Raw genomic sequence first — 21,441 nt, forward strand, 5'->3', positions numbered from 1 at the left:
TGCTACACTACATAAATACGAACAGTAAGTTTAGCCACGTACTTAAAAAAAAAATCTGCACTGCATTCAACATGGAAAGATCTCACTCAACTATGGTGTGTGTGTGTGTGTGTGTGTGTGTGTGTGTGTGTGTGTGTGTGTGTTAGAGCGCTGAACCAATGCAGCGTGGAGGTATATCAGAAGATCGGGACGCTCTACCCGGAGATGGGCGTTCACGAGCGTTCCCTGGACTTCCTGATTGACCTGCTACACAAAGACCAGCTGGATGAGACGGTGCATGTGGCGCCGCTCACCAAGGCCATCAAATACTACCAGCACCTGTACAGTATCCACCTGGCAGAGCAGACAGAAGACTGCACCATGCATCTGGCTGATCACATCAGGGTACCTAGACTCTTTATTCCAAGTGTGTTCAATGCCAAAACGCTTAAGTCACAGGTTCAAAAACCAGACTGGAAGGATGATGGTAAATCTAGTGGGTTCCTTTAACTGGAGTGGGTGTATCTCCACGTGACTTCTTCTGACACGCTTCCTCTCCCTCTATATACCCCCCCCCCCCCCCGCTATCTCCCCCCCCCCCCCCCCGCTATCTCCCTTGTTCCCCCCCTGCTCCCTCCCTCCCTTCCACTATCTCTCCCTCCCCCCCTCCCGCATTCTCTATCTTTCTCGCCCTCATTCTCCCCCCTGCTCCCTACCTCCTGCTATCTCCCTCTTCCTCCCCCCCCCCTCTCCCTGTCTGTAGTTTACCCAGAGTGCGTTGGACTGTATGTGTGTGGAGGTTGGTCGTCTGCGTGCGTTCCTACACACAGGGCAGGAGAAGACGGACCTGGCCGTGCTGCTGAAGGATCTAGAGACTTCCTGTTCTGACATCAGACAGTTCTGTAAGAAGATCCGCCGACGCATGCCTGGTACGGACGTACCTGGGATACCTGCTGCACTCACCTTCTTACAGCAGGTAACCAATCAGTACTCACCTTCCTACAGCAGGTAACCAATCAGTACTCACCTTCCTACAGCAGGTAACCAATCAGCACTCACCTTCCTACAGCAGGTAACCAATCAGTACTCACCTTCTTACAGCAGGTAACCAATCAGTACTCACCTTCCTACAGCAGGTAACCAATCAGTACTCACCTTCTTACAGCAGGTAACCAATCAGTACTCACCTTCCTACAGCAGGTAACCAATCAGTACTCACCTTCTTACAGCAGGTAACCAATCAGTACTCACCTTCCTACAGCAGGTAACCAATCAGCACTCACCTTCCTACAGCAGGTAACCAATCAGTACTCACCTTCTTACAGCAGGTAACCAATCAGTACTCACCTTCCTACAGCAGGCAACCAATCAGTACTCACCTTCCTACAGCAGGTAACCAATCAGTTTTACTGAGCTGCACTCTTGGTAAAGGTTACAGTGGGTAGAGACTGGCCTCAGTTTTGGCACAATATCATATAGACAGAGGCCTGAGCAGTATTCATATAGAAAATAATACAATATTTTGCGCAATTTTACATCTAACTAAGGTGTATGGTGCAGTATTTCTCAAGTTAACAAATATGCAATGTTCCATCAACAAAGTAACATTTATGAACCATATTCCTCTTAGAAAATAGCAAAGAAAGGCCTTAGGAACAGCATTAACGACGTTCCTGCACTGCAAAATAAATGGTATGAAATCAAATTGAACACAAACATCATTATAAGAGAGAAAATCCCGAACCCATCATTCATGATATTTAATACGGTCCATCCAGTGTTCTGTATAACATAGAGTCATTATGGGCTGTTAAGCATCTTCCAACAGAGAAGATGTAAAGCATCTTCCAACAGAGAAGATGTAAAGCATCTTCCAACAGAGAAGATGTAAAGCATCTTCCAACAGAGAAGATGTAAAGCATCTTCCAACAGAGAAGATGTAAAGCATCTTCCAGCAGAGAAGATGTAAAGCATCTTCCAACGGAGAAGATGTAAAGCATCTTCCAGCAGAGAAGATGTAAAGCATCTTCCAACAGAGAAGATGTAAAGCATCTTCCAACAGAGAAGATGTAAAGCATCTTCCAGCAGAGAAGATGTAAAGCATCTTCCAGCAGAGAAGATGTAAAGCATCTTCCAGCAGAGAAGATGTAAAGCATCTTCCAACAGAGAAGATGTAAAGCATCTTCCAACAGAGAAGATGTAAAGCATCTTCCAACAGAGAAGATGTAAAGCATCTTCCAGCAGAGAAGGGCTGGCTGGTGAAAGGCAGATAACTTGACAGGGAGCTTAGAGATATTAAACATCACATGAAAGGAGAACACGTTATCCGCCCACTTTCCTAAACACTTCTCTAGGGATACTTCTCCAGGGATACTTCTACAGGGATACTTCTCCGGGGATACTTCTCCAGGGATACTTCTCCAGGGATACTTCTCTTGGGATACTTCTCTCGGGATACTTCTCCAGGGATACTTCTCTTGGGATACTTCTCCAGGGATACTTCTCCAGGGATACTTCTCCAGGGATACTTCTCTTGGGATACTTCTCCAGGGATACTTCTCTTGGGATACTTCTCCAGGGATACTTCTCTTGGGATACTTCTCCAGGGATACTTCTCCAGGGATACTTCTCTTGGGATACTTCTCCAGGGATACTTCTCTCGGGATACTTCTCCAGGGATACTTCTCTTGGGATACTTCTCCAGGGATACTTCTCCAGGGATACTTCTATTGGGATACTTCTCCAGTGATACTTCTCCAGGGATACTTCTCTAGGGATACTTCTCTAGGGATACTTCTCCAGGGATACTTCTCTAGGGATACTTCTCCAGGGATATTTCTCCAGGGATACTTCTCCAGGGATACTTCTCCAGGGATACTTCTCCAGTGATACTACTCTTGGGATACTTCTCCAGGGATACTTCTCTAGGGATACTTCTCTAGGGATAATTCTCTAGGGATAATTCTCCAGACATTCAAAGCCAGAAGGCATAACTGTTACTCAAAAAGGATTTGAGACAGTTAACTTTTATAATGTCATTAAAACAGTCCAAATCAATCTTAAACTATGTTCTTTAGTCTGACCCTTCCTGATAGAATGGTGTTTGGTTATTCCACACCTAACCATTATAGCCTGCCTGATATAATGGGGTTTGGTTATTCCACACCTAACCATTATAGTCTGCCTGATATAATGGGGTTTGGTTATTCCACACCTAACCATTATAGTCTGCCTGATATATTGGGGTTTGGTTATTCCACACCTAACCATTATAGTCTGCCTGATATAATGGGGTTTGGTTATTCCACACCTAACCATTATAGTCTGCCTGATATAATGGGGTTTGGTTATTCCACACCTAACCAGTATAGTCTGCCTGATATAATGGGGTTTGGTTATTCCACACCTAACCATTATAGTCTGCCTGATATAATGAGGTTTGGTTATTCCACACCTAACCATTATAGTCTGTCTGATATAATGGGGTTTGGTTATTCCACACCTAACCATTATAGTCTGTCTGATATAATGGGGTTTGGTTATTCCACACCTAACCATTATAGTCTGCCCAGAAGATTACATTTATATTCGACCGTATTAAATTTCTTTCTAAAAGTAAGATAAAAACCGTCATCCTCGATTAGGTCTCTGTTTTCAAGTAAGTCTTAAAACTCATTTTTATGTTGTTGTGAATTGATCTTCCTGTCATGAAAAAAAGATTGTGTTTCGCCGATGACTTGTTCCATACTTTCCTTAAGGGGATTTGTGTAAACATAGGCTAACAATCTGTCGACAGGTGGGTGAATTGGGGATCTTGGGGATCTTTTCCAGGTTTGGGAATCAAGATTATTTACACCGTGTTTCATTAATGGTATGGGAGTATGTAATCTGTAAGGATTTCCACCAATCTAAGGTTTTCCCAGAAATCCTTGTAAAAGTTTGCAGTAAAGCCATCCGTGTCCTGGTAATTAAGAAGATGTTGAATTAAAAAACTTCCAGTAGCCATTATTGCAAACCCCATTAGGTGTAATGAGATAATTACATAGTCTGTTAATGGGGTAGCAGACATGGGCACTTCTGAAATACATTCTAAAACAACACTAGAAACTAACCAATGATAAATTCTAGAAGCATGAGATGCAAATAAGTTTAAAACCAAGATAATTGTACTATATCAAACTTAAGTATCTCCAGGTATCAGTAAGCACATGAGCATAGCAACAATATGTGGAAATGACATTGTGATGGGAAACAGAAAACTTTGGTGATCCGTCTAACCATTCATCATAAAATAATAATAGTGCTGTCAGTGAGAAACATTTCCTGACCGTCTCCAATTCAGATTTGACACATTTTCCAATAAGAGTTCTGTTGTTTTTGTTTTGCCGTTCGTTATTGTAACTATTAAACAGAATGAGAAAAAACTTCTCCAGATTCAACACATCCAATGACTAGGCTCTTCTTCTTTCGTATTTATTACCTTGCCTGGACAGTTATATAGCAAGATGCCGGCTCCCGCTGAACATGTGGAGCAACGACTGAAGGGGGTTTTATCGCCCACTTGATTAGTCCAAAACGTTATGTCCTCAGCACTTAATTGCATCTCTTAAAGAAAAGTGAAATTAGATTTTTTTTTCCCTTTACAAAATAAATAGTAACGGCTTTCATTTTAAGATTGTTTTTGAGTCCCCTTGCATTTAAAGAACTAAGTGTGAACATACCAAATAAATACTAGTCAAACGACTAGATAAATGTAAACAAGAGAGGTTTTAACTTACTACTGTAGTTAGTAGAACAATGGCCCTTGTTAAAACTATAAAATCTCTTCTCTTAATCAGGTTAAGTTAGCTGACTGTAAACTATAACATCTCTCCTCTTAATCAGGTAAAGTTAGCTGACTGTAAACTATAACATCTCTCCTCTTAATCAGGTTAAGTTAGCTGACTGTAAACTATAACATCTCTCCTCTTAATCAGGTTAAGTTAGCTGACTGTAAACTATAACATCTCTCCTCTTAATCAGGTTAAGTTAGCTGACTGTAAACTATAACATCTCTCCTCTTAATCAGGTTAAGTTAGCTGACTGTAAACTATAACATCTCTCCTCGTAATCAGGTAAAGTTAGCTGACTGTAAACTATAACATCTCTCCTCGTAATCAGGTAAAGTTAGCTGACTGTAAACTATAACATCTCTCCTCGTAATCAGGTCAAGTTAGCTGACTGTAAACTATAACATCTCTCCTCTTAATCAGGTCAAGTTAGCTAACTTTAAACATTTAACTACCTGTGTTTAGTGTTGCAAGGGGGGAAGTATTAATGCTCTGTCTGTTAATCCATCGGAATGGGCCTCAGAAAAAGTATTTCAGACCTTCCCTCCAAGCGTGCAACCATGACAGTGTTTTGTCTTAGTTGAGAACCAAAATCTTCTATCATCTTTTGTCAGGTAATTTACTGCTTCCAGGACACTGGTTACATTCAAGAGCTCTTCCATGGCAGGTGGTTTACCTCAATGTTTATTTCACTTAACAGAGAGTCCAGCTGTCTCCCGTGACGTCAGCGTTAACTCCCATTTCCTCCCTGTAGTTGTGGTCAAGCTGCGAGTCAGTTGACTTGCTAGAAACTTTAGCTAGCATGTTGACTTGCTAGAAGCTTTAGCTAGCATGTTGACTTGCTAGAAACTTTAGCTAGCATGTTGACTTGCTAGAAACTTTAGCTAGCATGTTGACTTGCTAGTAACTTTAGCTAGCATGTTGACTTGCTAGAAACTTTAGCTAGCATGTTGACTTGCTAGAAACTTTAGCTAGCATGTTGACTTGCTAGAAACTTTAGCTAGCATGTTGACTTGCTAGAAACTTCAGCTAGCATGTTGACTTGCTACAAACTTTAGCTAGCATGTTGACTTGCTAGAAACTTTAGCTAGCATGTTGACTTGCTAGTAACTTTAGCTAGCATGTTGACTTGCTAGAAACTTTAGCTAGCATGTTGACTTGCTAGAAACCTTAGCTAGCATGTTGACTTGCTAGTAACTTTAGCTAGCATGTTGACTTGCTAGAAACTTTAGCTAGCATGTTGACTTGCTAGAAACCTTAGCTAGCATGTTGACTTGCTAGAAACTTTAGCTAGCATGTTGACTTGCTAGAAACTTTAGCTAGCATGTTGACTTGCTAGAAACTTTAGCTAGCATGTTGACTTGCTAGAAACTTTAGCTAGCATGTTGACTTGCTAGAAACTTTAGCTAGCATGTTGACTTGCTAGAAACTTTAGCTAGCATGTTGACTTGCTAGAAACTTTAGCTAGCATGTTGACTTGCTAGAAACTTTAGCTAGCATGTTGACTTTCTAGAAACTTTAGCTAGCATGTTGACTTGCTAGAAACTTTAGCTAGCATGTTGACTTGCTAGAAACTTTAGCTAGCATGTTGACTTTCTAGAAACTTTAGCTAGCATGTTGACTTGCTAGAAACTTTAGCTAGCATGTTGACTTGCTAGAAACTTTAGCTAGCATGTTGACTTGCAAGAATGTTGCGGTTGACAGGCGCTGTGGACAATGTCTTCTTTTCTGCTGTTATTTTGTTGTTTGGAATTTTACAAAGTAGCTTTTCGACAAACAACTCAGCACTCAAAAAAAAATAAAGATAGATACATGTTAGAATATAGAATCTGTCACTTGACCCACAGAACAAACTAAAGTGTGACTGCTCGGTACGCCATCTTGCCGGTCACCACAGAGTTTTTAACCCAGAAGCCTTTACTTCCTGGATGCCCGTGAAGCAGACCAAGACCGGGGTTAGATTCAACAGATGAGCGACACATTCCTCCCTGGTTGTTAATTGTTCTCAAAATCGAAATGAACAAGCTATCTTCGAGCTTATTATTTAAGTAGCTGACTTCGGACTGTTTGATCCCCCAGGTGTGATCTGATGTGGTCTCTGTGTTTTTTTTCTTCCCCAGGTGGCAGATATTCTGCTGGACTGCAGGAAACACCTGACCTGGGTGGTGGCTGTGCTGCAGGAGGTGGCGGCTGCAGGGGCGCAGATGGTTGCCCATCTAGGGGAGCAGGAGGGACTCTCCGCACTCAAACTAGAGGACGTGGCCTTTAAGGCTGGAGAGCAGGTAGTACACACACACACACACACACACACACACACACAGACAGTACCTCTATATCTAACCTGTCGGGTTCTGTCTCCAGATCTATGGAACTCAAGGTTCTAACCCCTATGGGTGCCTGCGCCAGTCCTGCTGCATCGTCATAGCAACCATGAACAAGATGGCCACCGCCATGCAGGAGGGAGAGTACGACGCAGATAGACCCCAGATCACGGTAACTATAGCAACGTCTTGACTGTAGGTACTGTATCAGAGAGACACCACCAACATACTCTATCAACAGCAACATCTTGACTGTAGGTACTTCATCAGAGAGACACCACCAACATACTCTATCAACAGCAACATCTTGACTGTAGGTACTGTATCAGAGAGACACCACCAACATACTCTATCAACAGCAACGTCTTGACTGTAGGTACTTCATCAGAGAGACACCACCAACATACTCTATCAACAGCAACATCTTGACTGTAGGTACTTCATCAGAGAGACACCACCAACATACTCTATCAACAGCAACGTCTTGACTGTAGGTACTTCATCAGAGAGACACCACCAACATACTCTATCAACAGCAACATCTTGACTGTAGGTACTGTATCAGAGAGACACCACCAACATACTCTATCAACAGCAACATCTTGACTGTAGGTACTGTATCAGAGAGACACCACCAACATACTCTATCAACAGCAACATCTTGACTGTAGGTACTTCATCAGAGAGACACCACCAACATACTCTATCAACAGCAACATCTTGACTGTAGGTACTTCATCAGAGAGACACCACCAACATACTCTATCAACAGCAACATCTTGACTGTAGGTACTGTATCAGAGAGACACCACCAACATACTCTATCAACAGCAACATCTTGACTGTAGGTACTGTATCAGAGAGACACCACCAACATACTCTATCAACAGCAACATCTTGACTGTAGGTACTGTATCAGAGAGACACCACCAACATACTCTATCAACAGCAACATCTTGACTGTACATGATGTAGTCTTAGTCCCCGATGTTAGACTCCGGTTTAACATACTGATCTGTGTCTGTCCTCCATGTTTAGTTGGAACTGGAAAACAGGGATATTATTTTATTATGTTATGGACTTTGAACTGCATTTTTGTTTGTTGGAACTGTTCTATATGAAGTTTGATTGGTTGACGTGGTTGTGTTTGTCCCTTTTTTGATTGGTTGACGTGGTTGTGTTTGTCCCTTTTTGATTGGTTGACGTGGTTGTGTTTGTCCCTTTTTGATTGGTTGACGTGGTTGTGTTTGTCCCTTTTTGATTGGTTGATGTGGTTGTGTTTGTCCCTTTTTTGATTGGTTGACGTGGTTGTGTTTGTCCCTTTTTGATTGGTTGACGTGGTTGTGTTTGTCCCTTTTTGATTGGTTGACGTGGTTGTGTTTCCCAGACACTTCCTCCGGTGGAGCTGCGTGCCACAGCCCTCAGAGCGGAGATCACAGACGCAGAAGGACTGGGCATGAAGCTGGAGGACAGAGACACAGTCATCAAGGAGCTCAAGAAGTCACTCAAGTTCAAGGTACCTGATGACCTCTCTGAACACACTAGATCAAGGTACACTGACACACTTCCTGATGACCTCTCTGAACACACTAGATCAAGGTACACTAACACACTTCCTGATGACCTCTCTGAACACACTAGATCAAGGTACACTAACACACTTCCTGATGACCTCTCTGAACACACTAGATCAAGGTACACTAACACACTTCCTGATGACCTCTCTGAACACACTAGATCAAGGTACACTAACACACTTCCTGATGACCTCTCTGAACACACTAGATCAAGGTACACTAAAACACTTCCTGATGACCTCTCTGAACACACTAGATCAAGGTACACTAAAACACTTCCTGATGACCTCTCTGAACACACTAGATCAAGGTACACTAACACACTTCCTGATGACCTCTCTGAACACACTAGATCAAGGTACACTAACACACTGCCTGATGACCTCTCAATGGTTTAACAACAATGAACGCACCATCCTGACACAGAGTTAACCAGCCTTACTAAGGCTGGGATTTAATACCATCTGACTCATAGACAACGCCTGCTTTTTAAGGCAATGTTACCGTGTTCATGGAGACCCGCATTAAAGGCTGCAGATGTGGGTTCAATTGGAAATGACCTTTAAATGTCTAATGACCTTTAAATGTCTAATGACCTTTAAATGTCTAATGACCTTTAAATGTCTAATGACCTTTAAAATGTCTAATGACCTTTAAAATGTCTAATGACCTTTAAAATGTCTAATGACCTTTAAAATGTCTAATGACCTTTAAAATGTCTAATGACCTTTAAAATTTCTAATGACCTTTAAAATGTCTAATGACCTTTAAATGTCTAACGACCTTTAAAATGTCTAATGACCTTTAAAATGTCTAATGACCTTTAAAATGTCTAATGACCTTTAAATGTCTAATGACCTTTAAATGTCTAATGACCTTTAAATGTCTAATGACCTTTAAATGTGTAACAGTACGGTTTCAGATAGGCTGAACACTGTAGGCTAAATGAACCCTTCCTATGTGGTCACATTGAGAGATGGGTCCCTTGCAGGACAGTATCACCAGGGATCATTACAGTGTGTGTGTCAAATCAAAATCAATGTATTTTATTGGTCCGATACACATATTTATCAGATGTTATCGCTGATGTAGCGAAATGCTTGTGTTCCTAGCTCCAACAGTGCAGTAGTATCTAACTAAATGCTTGTGTTCCTAGCTCCAACAGTGCAGTAATACCCGACAACACAAAACATCACATCATCCAAAAAATGTAAAATAAAGGAATTAAGACATAATTCTTTTAGCAAATAATGTAAGAAATAACAACAAACATTCAAAAAAAATCTTTCAAAGTTGGTTAGGAGCTAGGAACAGGGCGACCATGTCTGTCGACACCATCTTGTGTGTGTCCTCTCTCAGGGAGAGGAGCTGAGTGAGGCTAGCGTTCGGCTCAGTCTGTTGGAGAAGAAACTCGACAGTTCATCTAGAGACGCAGACGAGCGCGTAGAGAAGATCCAAACTCAACTAGACGAGACTCAGACTCTGCTCAAGAAGAAAGAGAAGTAAGAACACAACACAACATACACATGACTAGATGGTATACGTGTAGGGTCATGGTCACGTGACCCTGCGACTTTAAAATCAGTTTCTTTCCCTCTTGGGCAAAGGAACGACACTGTTTTTGAAATCGCAGTTCGGGGCTACCTCATCACGTGACCAGGAGCTACTGTATACCATCGCAGGTCGGTGCTACCTCATCACGTGACCAGGAGCTACTGTATACCATCGCAGGTCGGTGGTACCTCATCACGTGACCAGGAGCTACTGTATACCATCGCAGGTCGGTGGTACCTCATCACATGACCAGGAGCTACTGTATACCATCGCAGGTCGGTGCTACCTCATCACGTGACCAGGAGCTACTATATACCATCGCAGGTCGGTGGTACCTCATCACGTGACCAGGAGCTACTATATACCATCGCAGGTCGGTGGTACCTCATCACGTGACCAGGAGCTACTATATACCATCGCAGGTCGGTGCTACCTCATCACGTGACCAGGAGCTACTATATACCATCGCAGGTCGGTGCTACCTCATCACATGACCAGGAGCTACTGTATACCATCGCAGATCGGTGCTACCTCATCACGTGACCAGGAGCTACTGTATACCATCGCAGGTCGGTGCTACCTCATCACGTGACCAGGAGCTACTGTATACCATCGCAGGTCGGTGCTACCTCATCACATGACCAGGAGCTACTGTATACCATCGCAGGTCGGTGCTACCTCATCACATGACCAGGAGCTACTGTATACCATCGCAGGTCGGTGCTACCTCATCACATGACCAGGAGCTACTGTATACCATCGCAGGTCGGTGCTACCTCATCACATGACCAGGAGCTACTGTATACCATCGCAGGTCGGTGCTACCTCATCACATGACCAGGAGCTACTGTATACCATCGCAGGTCGGTGCTACCTCATCACATGACCAGGAGCTACTGTATACCATCGCAGATCGGTGCTACCTCATCACATGACCAGGAGCTACTGTATACCATCGCAGATCGGTGCTACCTCATCACATGACCAGGAGCTACTGTATACCATCGCAGATCGGTGCTACCTCATCACATGACCAGGAGCTACTGTATACCATCGCAGATCGGTGCTACCTCATCACATGACCAGGAGCTACTGTATACCATCGCAGATCGGTGCTACCTCATCACATGACCAGGAGCTACTGTATACCATCGCAGATCGGTGCTACCTCATCACATGACCAGGAGCTACTGTATACCATCGCAGATCGGTGCTACCTCATCACGTGACCAGGAGCTACTGTATACCATCGCAGATCGGTGCTACCTCATCACATGACCAGGAGCTACTGTATACCATCGCAGATCGGTGCTACCTCATCACATGACCAGGAGCTACTGTATACCATCGCAGATCGGTGCTACCTCATCACATGACCAGGAGCTACTGTATACCATCGCAGATCGGTGCTACCTCATCACGTGACCAGGAGCTACTGTATACCATCGCAGATCGGTGCTACCTCATCACATGACCAGGAGCTACTGTATACCATCGCAGGTCGGTGGTACCTCATCACGTGACCAGGAGCTACTGTATACCATCGCAGGTCGGTGGTACCTCATCACGTGACCAGGAGCTACTATATACCATCGCAGGTCGGTGGTACCTCATCACGTGACCAGGAGCTACTATATACCATCGCAGGTCGGTGGTACCTCATCACGTGACCAGGAGCTACTGTATACCATCGCAGGTCGGTGCTACCTCATCACGTGACCAGGAGCTACTATATACCATCGCAGGTCGGTGGTACCTCATCACGTGACCAGGAGCTACTGTATACCATCGCAGGTCGGTGCTACCTCATCACGTGACCAGGAGAAACCTCATGTTTGCTACATAAACTCTTCGAATAAAGGGTTCCAAAACGGTTCTTCGGCCGTAGGAGAACCTATGGACTCTTTGGGGTTCTCCTACGGGGGACTGCCGAAAAACTATTTTAGGTTCTAGCTAGCATCTTTTTTTTCAAAACCTACAGGAGGGTCTCTCTCCAGGAACAGGGTTGGAGTGTAAACCTACAGGAGGGTTTCTCTCCAGGAACAGGGTTTGAGTTAAAACCTACAGGAGGGTTTCTCTCCAGGAACAGAGTTGGAGTTAAAACCTACAGGACAGTATCTCTCCAGGAACAGGGTTGGAGTGTAAACCTACAGGAGGGTATCTCTCCAGGAACAGGGTTGGAGAACCCTACAGGAGGGTATCTCTCCAGGAACAGGGTTGGAGTGTAAACCTACAGGAGGGTATCTCTCCAGGAACAGGGTTGGAGTTAAAACCTACAGGAGGGTTTCTCTCCAGGAACAGGGTTGGAGTTAAAACCTACAGGAGGGGTTCTCTCCAGGAACAGGGTTGGAGAACCCTACAGGAGGGTATCTCTCCAGGAACAGGGTTGGAGTTAAAACCTACAGGAGGGTTTCTCTCCAGGAACAGGGTTGGAGAACCCTACAGGAGGGTATCTCTCCAGGAACAGGGTTGGAGAACCCTGGTATAGAGAGAATATGTAGGATAGTATTGTCATATCCAATATTGCTCCAGTTAATTTTTCTGAATTGGCTGAATTGAAATGGGATTGATCCCAACCCTGGTTATCACCAATTCATCCTTGCTATAGAGGGGTCATTGTCAATCAGGCTGATCTAGAATCAGTTTTTATAACAGATGTCTATTTCCTCTGTAGGGAGTTTGAGGAGACCATGGACGCGCTGCAGGCTGATATCGACCAATTGGAGTCGGAGAAGGCGGATCTGAAGCAGCGTCTGAACAGCCAATCAAAGATGACCATGGACGGGCTGAGAGGAGCACCAGCGTCGGGAATCGCCTCCATTGTCACGGGGATGGCAGGAGGTTAGTGGGGCATCGTCTTCCCGAATAGGACCTTGAAACCATTTAAAACCTGCACTGTTATTCCTACTCCCATCTGTTAGGGGACTATTCAGACGTAGGAATTGTAAACCTTTCCTAAGAACTTCTCAGTAGTTGGGATTCAGACTTAAATTAATACAGGTGCGTAACGACTTTGCAAGAGTGTTTGGTTCCAGACTGAACTGTGTGATGTAGTAGGGAGTTGTAGTTTCTCTAGAAATAAATCAGATCCAGACTGAACTGTGTGATGTCGTAGGGAGTTGTAGTTTCTCTAGAGATAAATCAGACCCAGCCTGAAATGATGGTTAATTAGTGATAATCAATAGAGTGTAGGGGCGGCAGGTAGCCTAGTGGTTAGAGTGTAGGGGAGGCAGGTAGCCTAGTGGTTAGAGTGTAGAGGTGGCAGGTAGACTAGTGGTTAGAGTGTAGGGTCAGTAGGTAGCCTAGTGGTTAGAGTGTAGGGGAGGCAGGTAGCCTAGTGGTTAGAGTGTAGGGGAGGCAGGTAGACTAGTGGTTAGAGTGTAGAGGCGGCAGGTAGCCTAGTGGTTAGAGTGTAGAGGTGGCAGGTAGACTAGTGGTTAGAGTGTAGAGGAGGCAGGTAGCCTAGTGGTTACAGTGTAGGGGTGGCAGGTAGCCTAGTGGTTAGAGTGTAGAGGTGGCAGGTAGACTAGTGGTTAGAGTGTAGAGGAGGCAGGTAGCCTAGTGGTTAGAGTGTAGAGGTGGCAGGTAGACTAGTGGTTAGAGTGTAGAGGAGGCAGGTAGCCTAGTGGTTAGAATGTAGAGGTGGCAGGTAGACTAGTGGTTAGAGTGTAGAGGAGGCAGGTAGCCTAGTGGTTACAGTGTAGGGGTGGCAGGTAGCCTAGTGGTTAGAGTGTAGAGGTGGCAGGTAGACTAGTGGTTAGAGTGTAGAGGAGGCAGGTAGCCTAGTGGTTAGAGTGTAGAGGTGGCAGGTAGACTAGTGGTTAGAGTGTAGAGGAGGCAGGTAGCCTAGTGGTTAGAGTGTAGAGGTGGCAGGTAGACTAGTGGTTAGAGTGTAGAGGAGGCAGGTAGCCTAGTGGTTAGAGTGTAGGGGAGGCAGGGTAGAGTGTAGGGGAGGTAGGTAGCCTAGTGGTTAGAGTGTAGGGGCGGCAGGTAGTCTAGTGGTTAGAGTGTAGGGGAGGCAGGTAGACTAGTGGTTAGAGTGTAGGGGCGGCAGGTAGCCTAGTGGTTAGAGTGTAGAGGTGGCAGGTAGACTAGTGGTTAGAGTGTAGGGGAGGCAGGTAGCCTAGTGGTTAGAGTGTAGAGGTGGCAGGTAGACTAGTGGTTAGAGTGTAGGGGAGGCAGGTAGCCAAGTGGTTAGAGTGTAGGGGAGGCAGGTAGTCTAGTGGTTAGAGTGTAGAGGAGGCAGGTAGTCTAGTGGTTAGAGTGTAGGGGAGGCAGGTAGCCAAGTGGTTAGAGTGTAGGGGAGGCAGGTAGTCTAGTGGTTAGAGTGTAGAGGAGGCAGGTAGTCTAGTGGTTAGAGTGTAGGGGTGGCAAGTAGCCTAGTGGTTAGAGTGTAGGGGAGGCAGGTAGCCAAGTGGTTAGAGTGTAGGGGAGGCAGGTAGTCTAGTGGTTAGAGTGTAGGGGAGGCAAGTAGCCTAGTGGTTAGAGTGTAGAGGTGGCAAGTAGCCTAGTGGTTAGAGTGTAGGGGCGGCAGGTAGCCTAGTGGTTAGAGTGTAGGGGAGGCAGGGTAGAGTGTAGGGGAGGTAGGTAGCCTAGTGGTTAGAGTGTAGGGGCGGCAGGTAGTCTAGTGGTTAGAGTGTAGGGGAGGCAGGTAGACTAGTGGTTAGAGTGTAGGGGCGGCAGGTAGCCTAGTGGTTAGAGTGTAGAGGTGGCAGGTAGACTAGTGGTTAGAGTGTAGGGGAGGCAGGTAGCCTAGTGGTTAGAGTGTAGAGGTGGCAGGTAGACTAGTGGTTAGAGTGTAGGGGTGGCAAGTAGCCTAGTGGTTAGAGTGTAGGGGAGGCAGCGTAGCCTAGTGGTTAGAGTGTAGAGGTGGCAGGTAGCCTAGTGGTTAGAGTGTAGAGGTGGCAGGTAGCCAAGTGGTTAGAGTGTAGGGGAGGCAGGTAGTCTAGTGGTTAGAGTGTAGGGGTGGCAAGTAGCCTAGTGGTTAGAGTGTAGGGGTGGCAAGTAGCCTAGTGGTTAGAGTGTAGGGGTGGCAAGTAGCCTAGTGGTTAGAGTGTAGGGGTGGCAAGTAGCCTAGTGGTTAGAGTGTAGGGGAGGCAGGTAGCCTAGTGGTTAGAGTGTAGAGGAGGCAGGTAGACTAGTGGTTAGAGTGTAGAGGTGGCAGGTAGCCTAGTGGTTAGAGTGTAGAGGAGGCAGGTAGACTAGTGGTTAGAGTGTAGAGGAGGCAGGTAGACTTGTGGTTAGAGTGTAGGGGAGGCAGGTAGCCTAGTGGTTAGAGTGTAGGGGAGGCAAGTAGCCTAGTGGTTAGAGTGTAGGGGTGGCAAGTAGCCTAGTGGTTAGAGTGTAGGGGAGGCAGGTAGCCTAGTGGTTAGAGTGTAGAGGAGGCAGGTAGACTAGTGGTTAGAGTGTAGAGGTGGCAGGTAGCCTAGTGGTTAGAGTGTAGAGGAGGCAGGTAGACTAGTGGTTAGAGTGTAGAGGTGGCAGGTAGCCTAGTGGTTAGAGTGTAGAGGTGGCAGGTAGCCTAGTGGTTAGAGTGTAGGGGAGGCAGGTAGACTAGTGGTTAGAGTGTAGGGGAGGTAGGTAGCCTAGTGGTTAGAGTGTAGGGGAGGCAGGTAGCCTAGTGGTTAGAGTGTAGGGGTGGCAAGTAGCCTAGTGGTTAGAGTGTAGGGGTGGCAAGTAGCCTAGTGGTTAGAGTGTAGGGGAGGCAGGTAGCCTAGTGGTTAGAGTGTAGGGGGGTGGCAGGTAACCTAGTGGTTAGAGTGTAGGGGTGGCAGGTAGCCTAGTGGTTAGAGTGTAGAGGAGGCAGGTAGCCTAGTGGTTAGAGTGTAGAGGAGGTAGGTAGACTAGTGGTTAGAGTGTAGGGGAGGTAGGTAGCCTAGTGGTTAGAGTGTAGGGGAGGCAGGTAGCCTAGTGGTTAGAGTGTAGGGGAGGCAGGTAGACTAGTGGTTAGAGTGTAGAGGAGGCAGGTAGCCTAGTGGTTAGAGTGTAGAGGTGGCAGGTAGACTAGTGGTTAGAGTGTAGAGGTGGCAGGTAGCCTAGTGGTTAGAGTGTAGGGGTGGCAGGTAGCCTAGTGGTTAGAGTGTAGGGGAGGCAGGTAGCCTAGTGGTTAGAGTGTAAGGGAGGCAGGTAGCCTAGTGGTTAGAGTGTAGAGGTGGCAGGTAGCCTAGTGGTTAGAGTGTAGAGGTGGCAGGTAGCCTAGTGGTTAGAGTGTAGGGGAGGCAGGTAGCCTAGTGGTTAGAGTGTAGAGGTGGCAGGTAGACTAGTGGTTAGAGTGTAGGGGAGGCAGGTAGCCTAGTGGTTAGAGTGTAGAGGTGGCAGGTAGCCTAGTGGTTAGAGTGTAGGGGCGGCAGGTAGCCTAGTGGTTAGAGTGTAGGGGCGGCAGGTAGCCTAGTGGTTAGAGTGTAGAGGTGGCAGGTAGCCTAGTGGTTAGAGTGTAGGGGAGGCAGGTAGCCTAGTGGTTAGAGTGTAGGGGAGGCAGGTAGCCTAGTGGTTAGAGTGTAGAGGTGGCAGGTAGCCTAGTGGTTAGAGTGTAGGGGAGGCAGGTAGCCTAGTGGTTAGAGTGTAGGGGAGGCAGGTAGCCTAGTGGTTAGAGTGTAGAGGTGGCAGGTAGCCTAGTGGTTAGAGTGTAGGGGAGGCAGGTAGCCTAGTGGTTAGAGTGTAGGGGAGGCAGGTAGACTAGTGGTTAGAGTGTAGGGGAGGCAGGTAGCCTAGTGGTTAGAGTGTAGAGGAGGCAGGTAGCCTAGTGGTTAGAGTGTAGAGGAGGCAGGTAGCCTAGTGGTTAGAGTGTAGGGGAGGCAGGTAGCCTAGTGGTTAGAGTGTAGGGGGCAGGTAGTCTAGTGGTTAGAGTGTAGGGGAGGCAGGTAGACTAGTGGTTAGAGTGTAGGGGAGGCAGGTAGCCTAGTGGTTAGAGTGTAGGGGAGGCAGGTAGCCTAGTGGTTAGAGTGTAGGGGAGGCAGGTAGCCTAGTGGTTAGAGTGTAGGGGCGGCAGGTAGCCTAGTGGTTAGAGTGTAGGGGAGGCAGGTAGCCTAGTGGTTAGAGTGTAGAGGAGGCAGGTAGCCTAGTGGTTAGAGTGTAGAGGAGGCAGGTAGCCTAGTGGTTAGAGTGTAGGGGAGGCAGGTAGACTAGTGGTTAGAGTGTAGGGGAGGCAGGTAGTCTAGTGGTTAGAGTGTAGGGGAGGCAGGTAACCTAGTGGTTAGAGTGTAGGGGGGCGGCAGGTAGCCTAGTGGTTAGAGTGTAGGGGAGGCAGGTAACCTAGTGGTTAGAGTGTAGGGGCGGCAGGTAGTCTAGTGGTTAGAGTGTAGGGGAGGCAGGTAGACTAGTGGTTAGAGTGTAGGGGAGGCAGGTAGACTAGTGGTTAGAGTGTAGGGGAGGCAGCGTAGCCTAGTGGTTAGAGTGTAGGGGAGGCAGGTAGCCTAGTGGTTAGAGTGTAGGGGAGGCAGGTAGCCTAGTGGTTAGAGTGTAGGGGAGGCAGGTAACCTAGTGGTTAGAGTGTAGGGGAGGCAGGTAGCCTAGTGGTTAGAGTGTAGAGGAGGCAGGTAGCCTAGTGGTTAGAGTGTAGAGGAGGCAGGTAGCCTAGTGGTTAGAGTGTAGGGGAGGCAGGTAGACTAGTGGTTAGAGTGTAGGGGAGGCAGGTAGTCTAGTGGTTAGAGTGTAGGGGAGGCAGGTAGACTAGTGGTTAGAGTGTAGGGGAGGCAGGTAGACTAGTGGTTAGAGTGTAGGGGAGGCAGGTAGACTAGTGGTTAGAGTGTAGGGGAGGCAGGTAGTCTAGTGGTTAGAGTGTAGGGGAGGCAGGTAGACTAGTGGTTAGAGTGTAGGGGAGGCAGGTAGCCTAGTGGTTAGAGTGTAGGGGAGGCAGGTAGCCTAGTGGTTAGAGTGTAGGGGAGGCAGGTAGCCTAGTGGTTAGAGTGTAGGGGAGGCAGGTAGCCTAGTGGTTAGAGTGTAGGGGGGTGGCAGGTAGCCTAGTGGTTAGAGTGTAGGGGAGGCAGGTAGCCTAGTGGTTAGAGTGTAGGGGAGGCAGGTAGCCTAGTGGTTAGAGTGTAGAGGTGGCAGGTAGCCTAGTGGTTAGAGTGTAGGGGAGGCAGGTAGACTAGTGGTTAGAGTGTAGGGGAGGCAGGTAGCCTAGTGGTTAGAGTGTAGAGGCGGCAGGTAGCCTAGTGGTTAGAGTGTAGAGGAGGCAGGTAGCCTAGTGGATAGAGTGTAGGGGAGGCAGGTAGCCTAGTGGTTAGAGTGTAGAGGTGGCAGGTAGCCTAGTGGTTAGAGTGTAGGGGAGGCAGGTAGCCTAGTGGTTAGAGTGTAGGGGAGGCAGGTAGCCTAGTGGTTAGAGTGTAGAGGTGGCAGGTAGCCTAGTGGTTAGAGTGTAGGGGAGGCAGGTAGCCTAGTGGTTAGAGTGTAGAGGCGGCAGGTAGCCTAGTGGTTAGAGTGTAGAGGTGGCAGGTAGCCTAGTGGTTAGAGTGTAGAGGCGGCAGGTAGCCTAGTGGTTAGAGTGTAGGGGCGGCAGGTAGCCTAGTGGTTAGAGTGTAGGGGAGGCAGGTAGCCTAGTGGTTAGAGTGTAGGGGAGGCAGGTAGCCTAGTGGTTAGAGTGTAGGGGCGGCAGGTATCCTAGTGGTTAGAGTGTAGGGGCGGCAGGTAGCCTAGTGGTTAGAGTGTAGGGGCGGCAGGTAGCCTAGTGGTTAGAGTGTAGAGGTGGCAGGTAGCCTAGTGGTTAGAGTGTAGGGGCGGCAGGTAGCCTAGTGGTTAGAGTGTAGGGGAGGCAGGTAGCCTAGTGGTTAGAGTGTAGGGGCGGCAGGTAGCCTAGTGGTTAGAGTGTAGAGGTGGCAGGTAGCCTAGTGGTTAGAGTGTAGGGGAGGCAGGTAGCCTAGTGGTTAGAGTGTAGGGGCGGCAGGTAGCCTAGTGGTTAGAGTGTAGGGGCGGCAGGTAGCCTAGTGGTTAGAGTGTAGAGGTGGCAGGTAGCCTAGTGGTTAGAGTGTAGGGGAGGCAGGTAGCCTAGTGGTTAGAGTGTAGGGGCGGCAGGTAGCCTAGTGGTTAGAGTGTAGGGGCGGCAGGTAGCCTAGTGGTTAGAGTGTAGGGGAGGCAGGTAGCCTAGTGGTTAGAGTGTAGGGGCGGCAGGTAGCCTAGTGGTTAGAGTGTAGGGGCGGCAGGTAGCCTAGTGGTTAGAGTGTAGGGGAGGCAGGTAGACTAGTGGTTAGAGTGTAGAGGTGGCAGGTAGCCTAGTGGTTAGAGTGTAGGGGCGGCAGGTAGCCTAGTGGTTAGAGTGTAGAGGTGGCAGGTAGCCTAGTGGTTAGAGTGTAGGGGAGGTAGGTAGCCTAGTGGTTAGAGTGTAGAGGAGGCAGGTAGTCTAGTGGTTAGAGTGTAGAGGCGGCAGGTAGCCTAGTGGTTAGAGTGTAGAGGAGACAGGTAGCCTAGTGGTTAGAGTGTAGGGGAGGCAGGTAGCCTAGTGGTTAGAGTGTAGGGGAGGTAGGTAGACTAGTGGTTAGAGTGTAGAGGTGGCAGGTAGCCTAGTGGTTAGAGTGTAGGGGAGGCAGGTAGACTAGTGGTTAGAGTGTAGAGGTGGCAGGTAGCCTAGTGGTTAGAGTGTAGGGGGGCGGCAGGTAGCCTAGTGGTTAGAGTGTAGGGGTGGCAGGTAGCCTAGTGGTTAGAGTGTAGGGGAGGCAGGTAGACTAGTGGTTAGAGTGTAGGGGTGGCAGGTAGCCTAGTGGTTAGAGTGTAGGGGAGGCAGGTAGACTAGTGGTTAGAGTGTAGGGGTGGCAGGTAGCCTAGTGGTTAGAGTGTAGGGGAGGCAGGTAGACTAGTGGTTAGAGTGTAGAGGTGGCAGGTAGCCTAGTGGTTAGAGTGTAGGGGAGGCAGGTAGACTAGTGGTTAGAGTGTAGAGGTGGCAGGTAGCCTAGTGGTTAGAGTGTAGGGGGGCGGCAGGTAGCCTAGTGGTTAGAGTGTAGGGGAGGCAGGTAGCCTAGTGGTTAGAGTGTAGATGTGACAGGTAGCCTAGTGGTTAGAGTGTAGGGGGGTGGCCGGTAGCCTAGTGGTTAGAGTGTAGGGGCGGCAGGTAACCTAGTGGTTAGAGTGTAGGGGAGGCAGGTAGACTAGTGGTTAGAGTGTAGAGGTGGCAGGTAGCCTAGTGGTTAGAGTGTAGGGGCGGCAGGTAGCCTAGTGGTTAGAGTGGAGGGGAGGCAGGTAGTCTAGTGGTTAGAGTGTAGGGGAGGCAGGTAGCCTAGTGGTTAGAGTGTAGGGGAGGTAGGTAGACTAGTGGTTAGAGTGTAGGTGCGGCAGGTAGCCTAGTGGTTAGAGTGTAGGTGCGGTAGGTAGCCTAGTGGTTAGAGTGTAGGGGGGTGGCAGGTAGTCTAGTGGTTAGAGTGTAGGGGTGGCAGGTAGCCTAGTGGTTAGAGTGTAGGGGCGGCAGGTAGCCTAGTGGTTAGAGTGTAGGGGGGTGGCAGGTAGTCTAGTGGTTAGAGTGTAGGGGTGGCAGGTAGCCTAGTGGTTAGAGTGTAGGGTCAGTAGGTAGTCTAGTGGTTAGAGTGTAGGGGCGGCAGGGTAGCCTAGTGGTTAGAGTGTAGGGGCGGCAGGGTAGCCTAGTGGTTAGAGTGTAGGGGTGGCAGGTAGCCTAGTGGTTAGAGTGTAGATGTGACAGGTAGCCTAGTGGTTAGAGTGTAGGGGGGTGGCAGGTAGCCTAGTGGTTAGAGTGTAGGGGAGACAGGTAGCCTAGTGGTTAGAGTGTTGAGGTGGCAGGTAGACTAGTGGTTAGAGTGTAGGGGCGGCAGGTAGACTAGTGGTTAGAGTGTAGAGGAGGCAGGTAGCCTAGTGGTTAGAGTGTAGAGGAGGCAGGTAGCCTAGTGGTTAGAGTTTAGGGTCAGTAACCGAAAGGTTGCTGGATCGAATCCTCGAGCTGCCAATGTAAAAACCTGTCGTTCTGAACAAGGCAGTTAACCCACAGTTCCTAGGCCGCCGTTGAAAATAAGAATGTGTTCTTAACTGACTTGGTAAAATAAAGGTAAAATAAAAATAATCAACAAAAATAATCAAATCTGAAATTGAAAACAATCGAACCGACCTCAAAAAGCACTATTCTCTAATTTAGACTTTGAGTGCACAAGTTAAAAGGCCGTACAATTTAAATTCTGCTTAATGGCTCAGCATTTCATCAACTTAACTGTGGGAAAGGTGACATGTTGATATGCTTCAGTTTACTGC

The 21,441-nt window shown here is 47.5% G+C and overlaps 1 protein-coding gene across 3 annotated transcripts in view; it reads left to right on the forward strand.

The window, feature by feature from the left end:
• The window catches only part of LOC110504258 (dynactin subunit 1b), a 133,031-nt gene that overhangs the window by 100,903 nt on the left and 10,687 nt on the right, over positions 1-21,441 (forward strand). For all 3 annotated transcript variants that reach the window (XM_090221474.1, XM_090221475.1, XM_090221476.1), the window contains 7 exons: positions 147-384; positions 743-955; positions 6,929-7,090; positions 7,170-7,301; positions 8,517-8,645; positions 10,066-10,208; positions 12,935-13,101. In XM_090221474.1, the coding sequence (XP_090077600.1) occupies positions 147-384; positions 743-955; positions 6,929-7,090; positions 7,170-7,301; positions 8,517-8,645; positions 10,066-10,208; positions 12,935-13,101 (1,184 nt within the window). The remainder of the gene's footprint in view (positions 1-146; positions 385-742; positions 956-6,928; positions 7,091-7,169; positions 7,302-8,516; positions 8,646-10,065; positions 10,209-12,934; positions 13,102-21,441) is intronic.

Source organism: Oncorhynchus mykiss, chromosome 25, assembly GCF_057628025.1.
Source record: "Oncorhynchus mykiss isolate SJ-2025 chromosome 25, ASM5762802v1, whole genome shotgun sequence".
Lineage (NCBI taxonomy): Eukaryota > Metazoa > Chordata > Actinopteri > Salmoniformes > Salmonidae > Oncorhynchus > Oncorhynchus mykiss.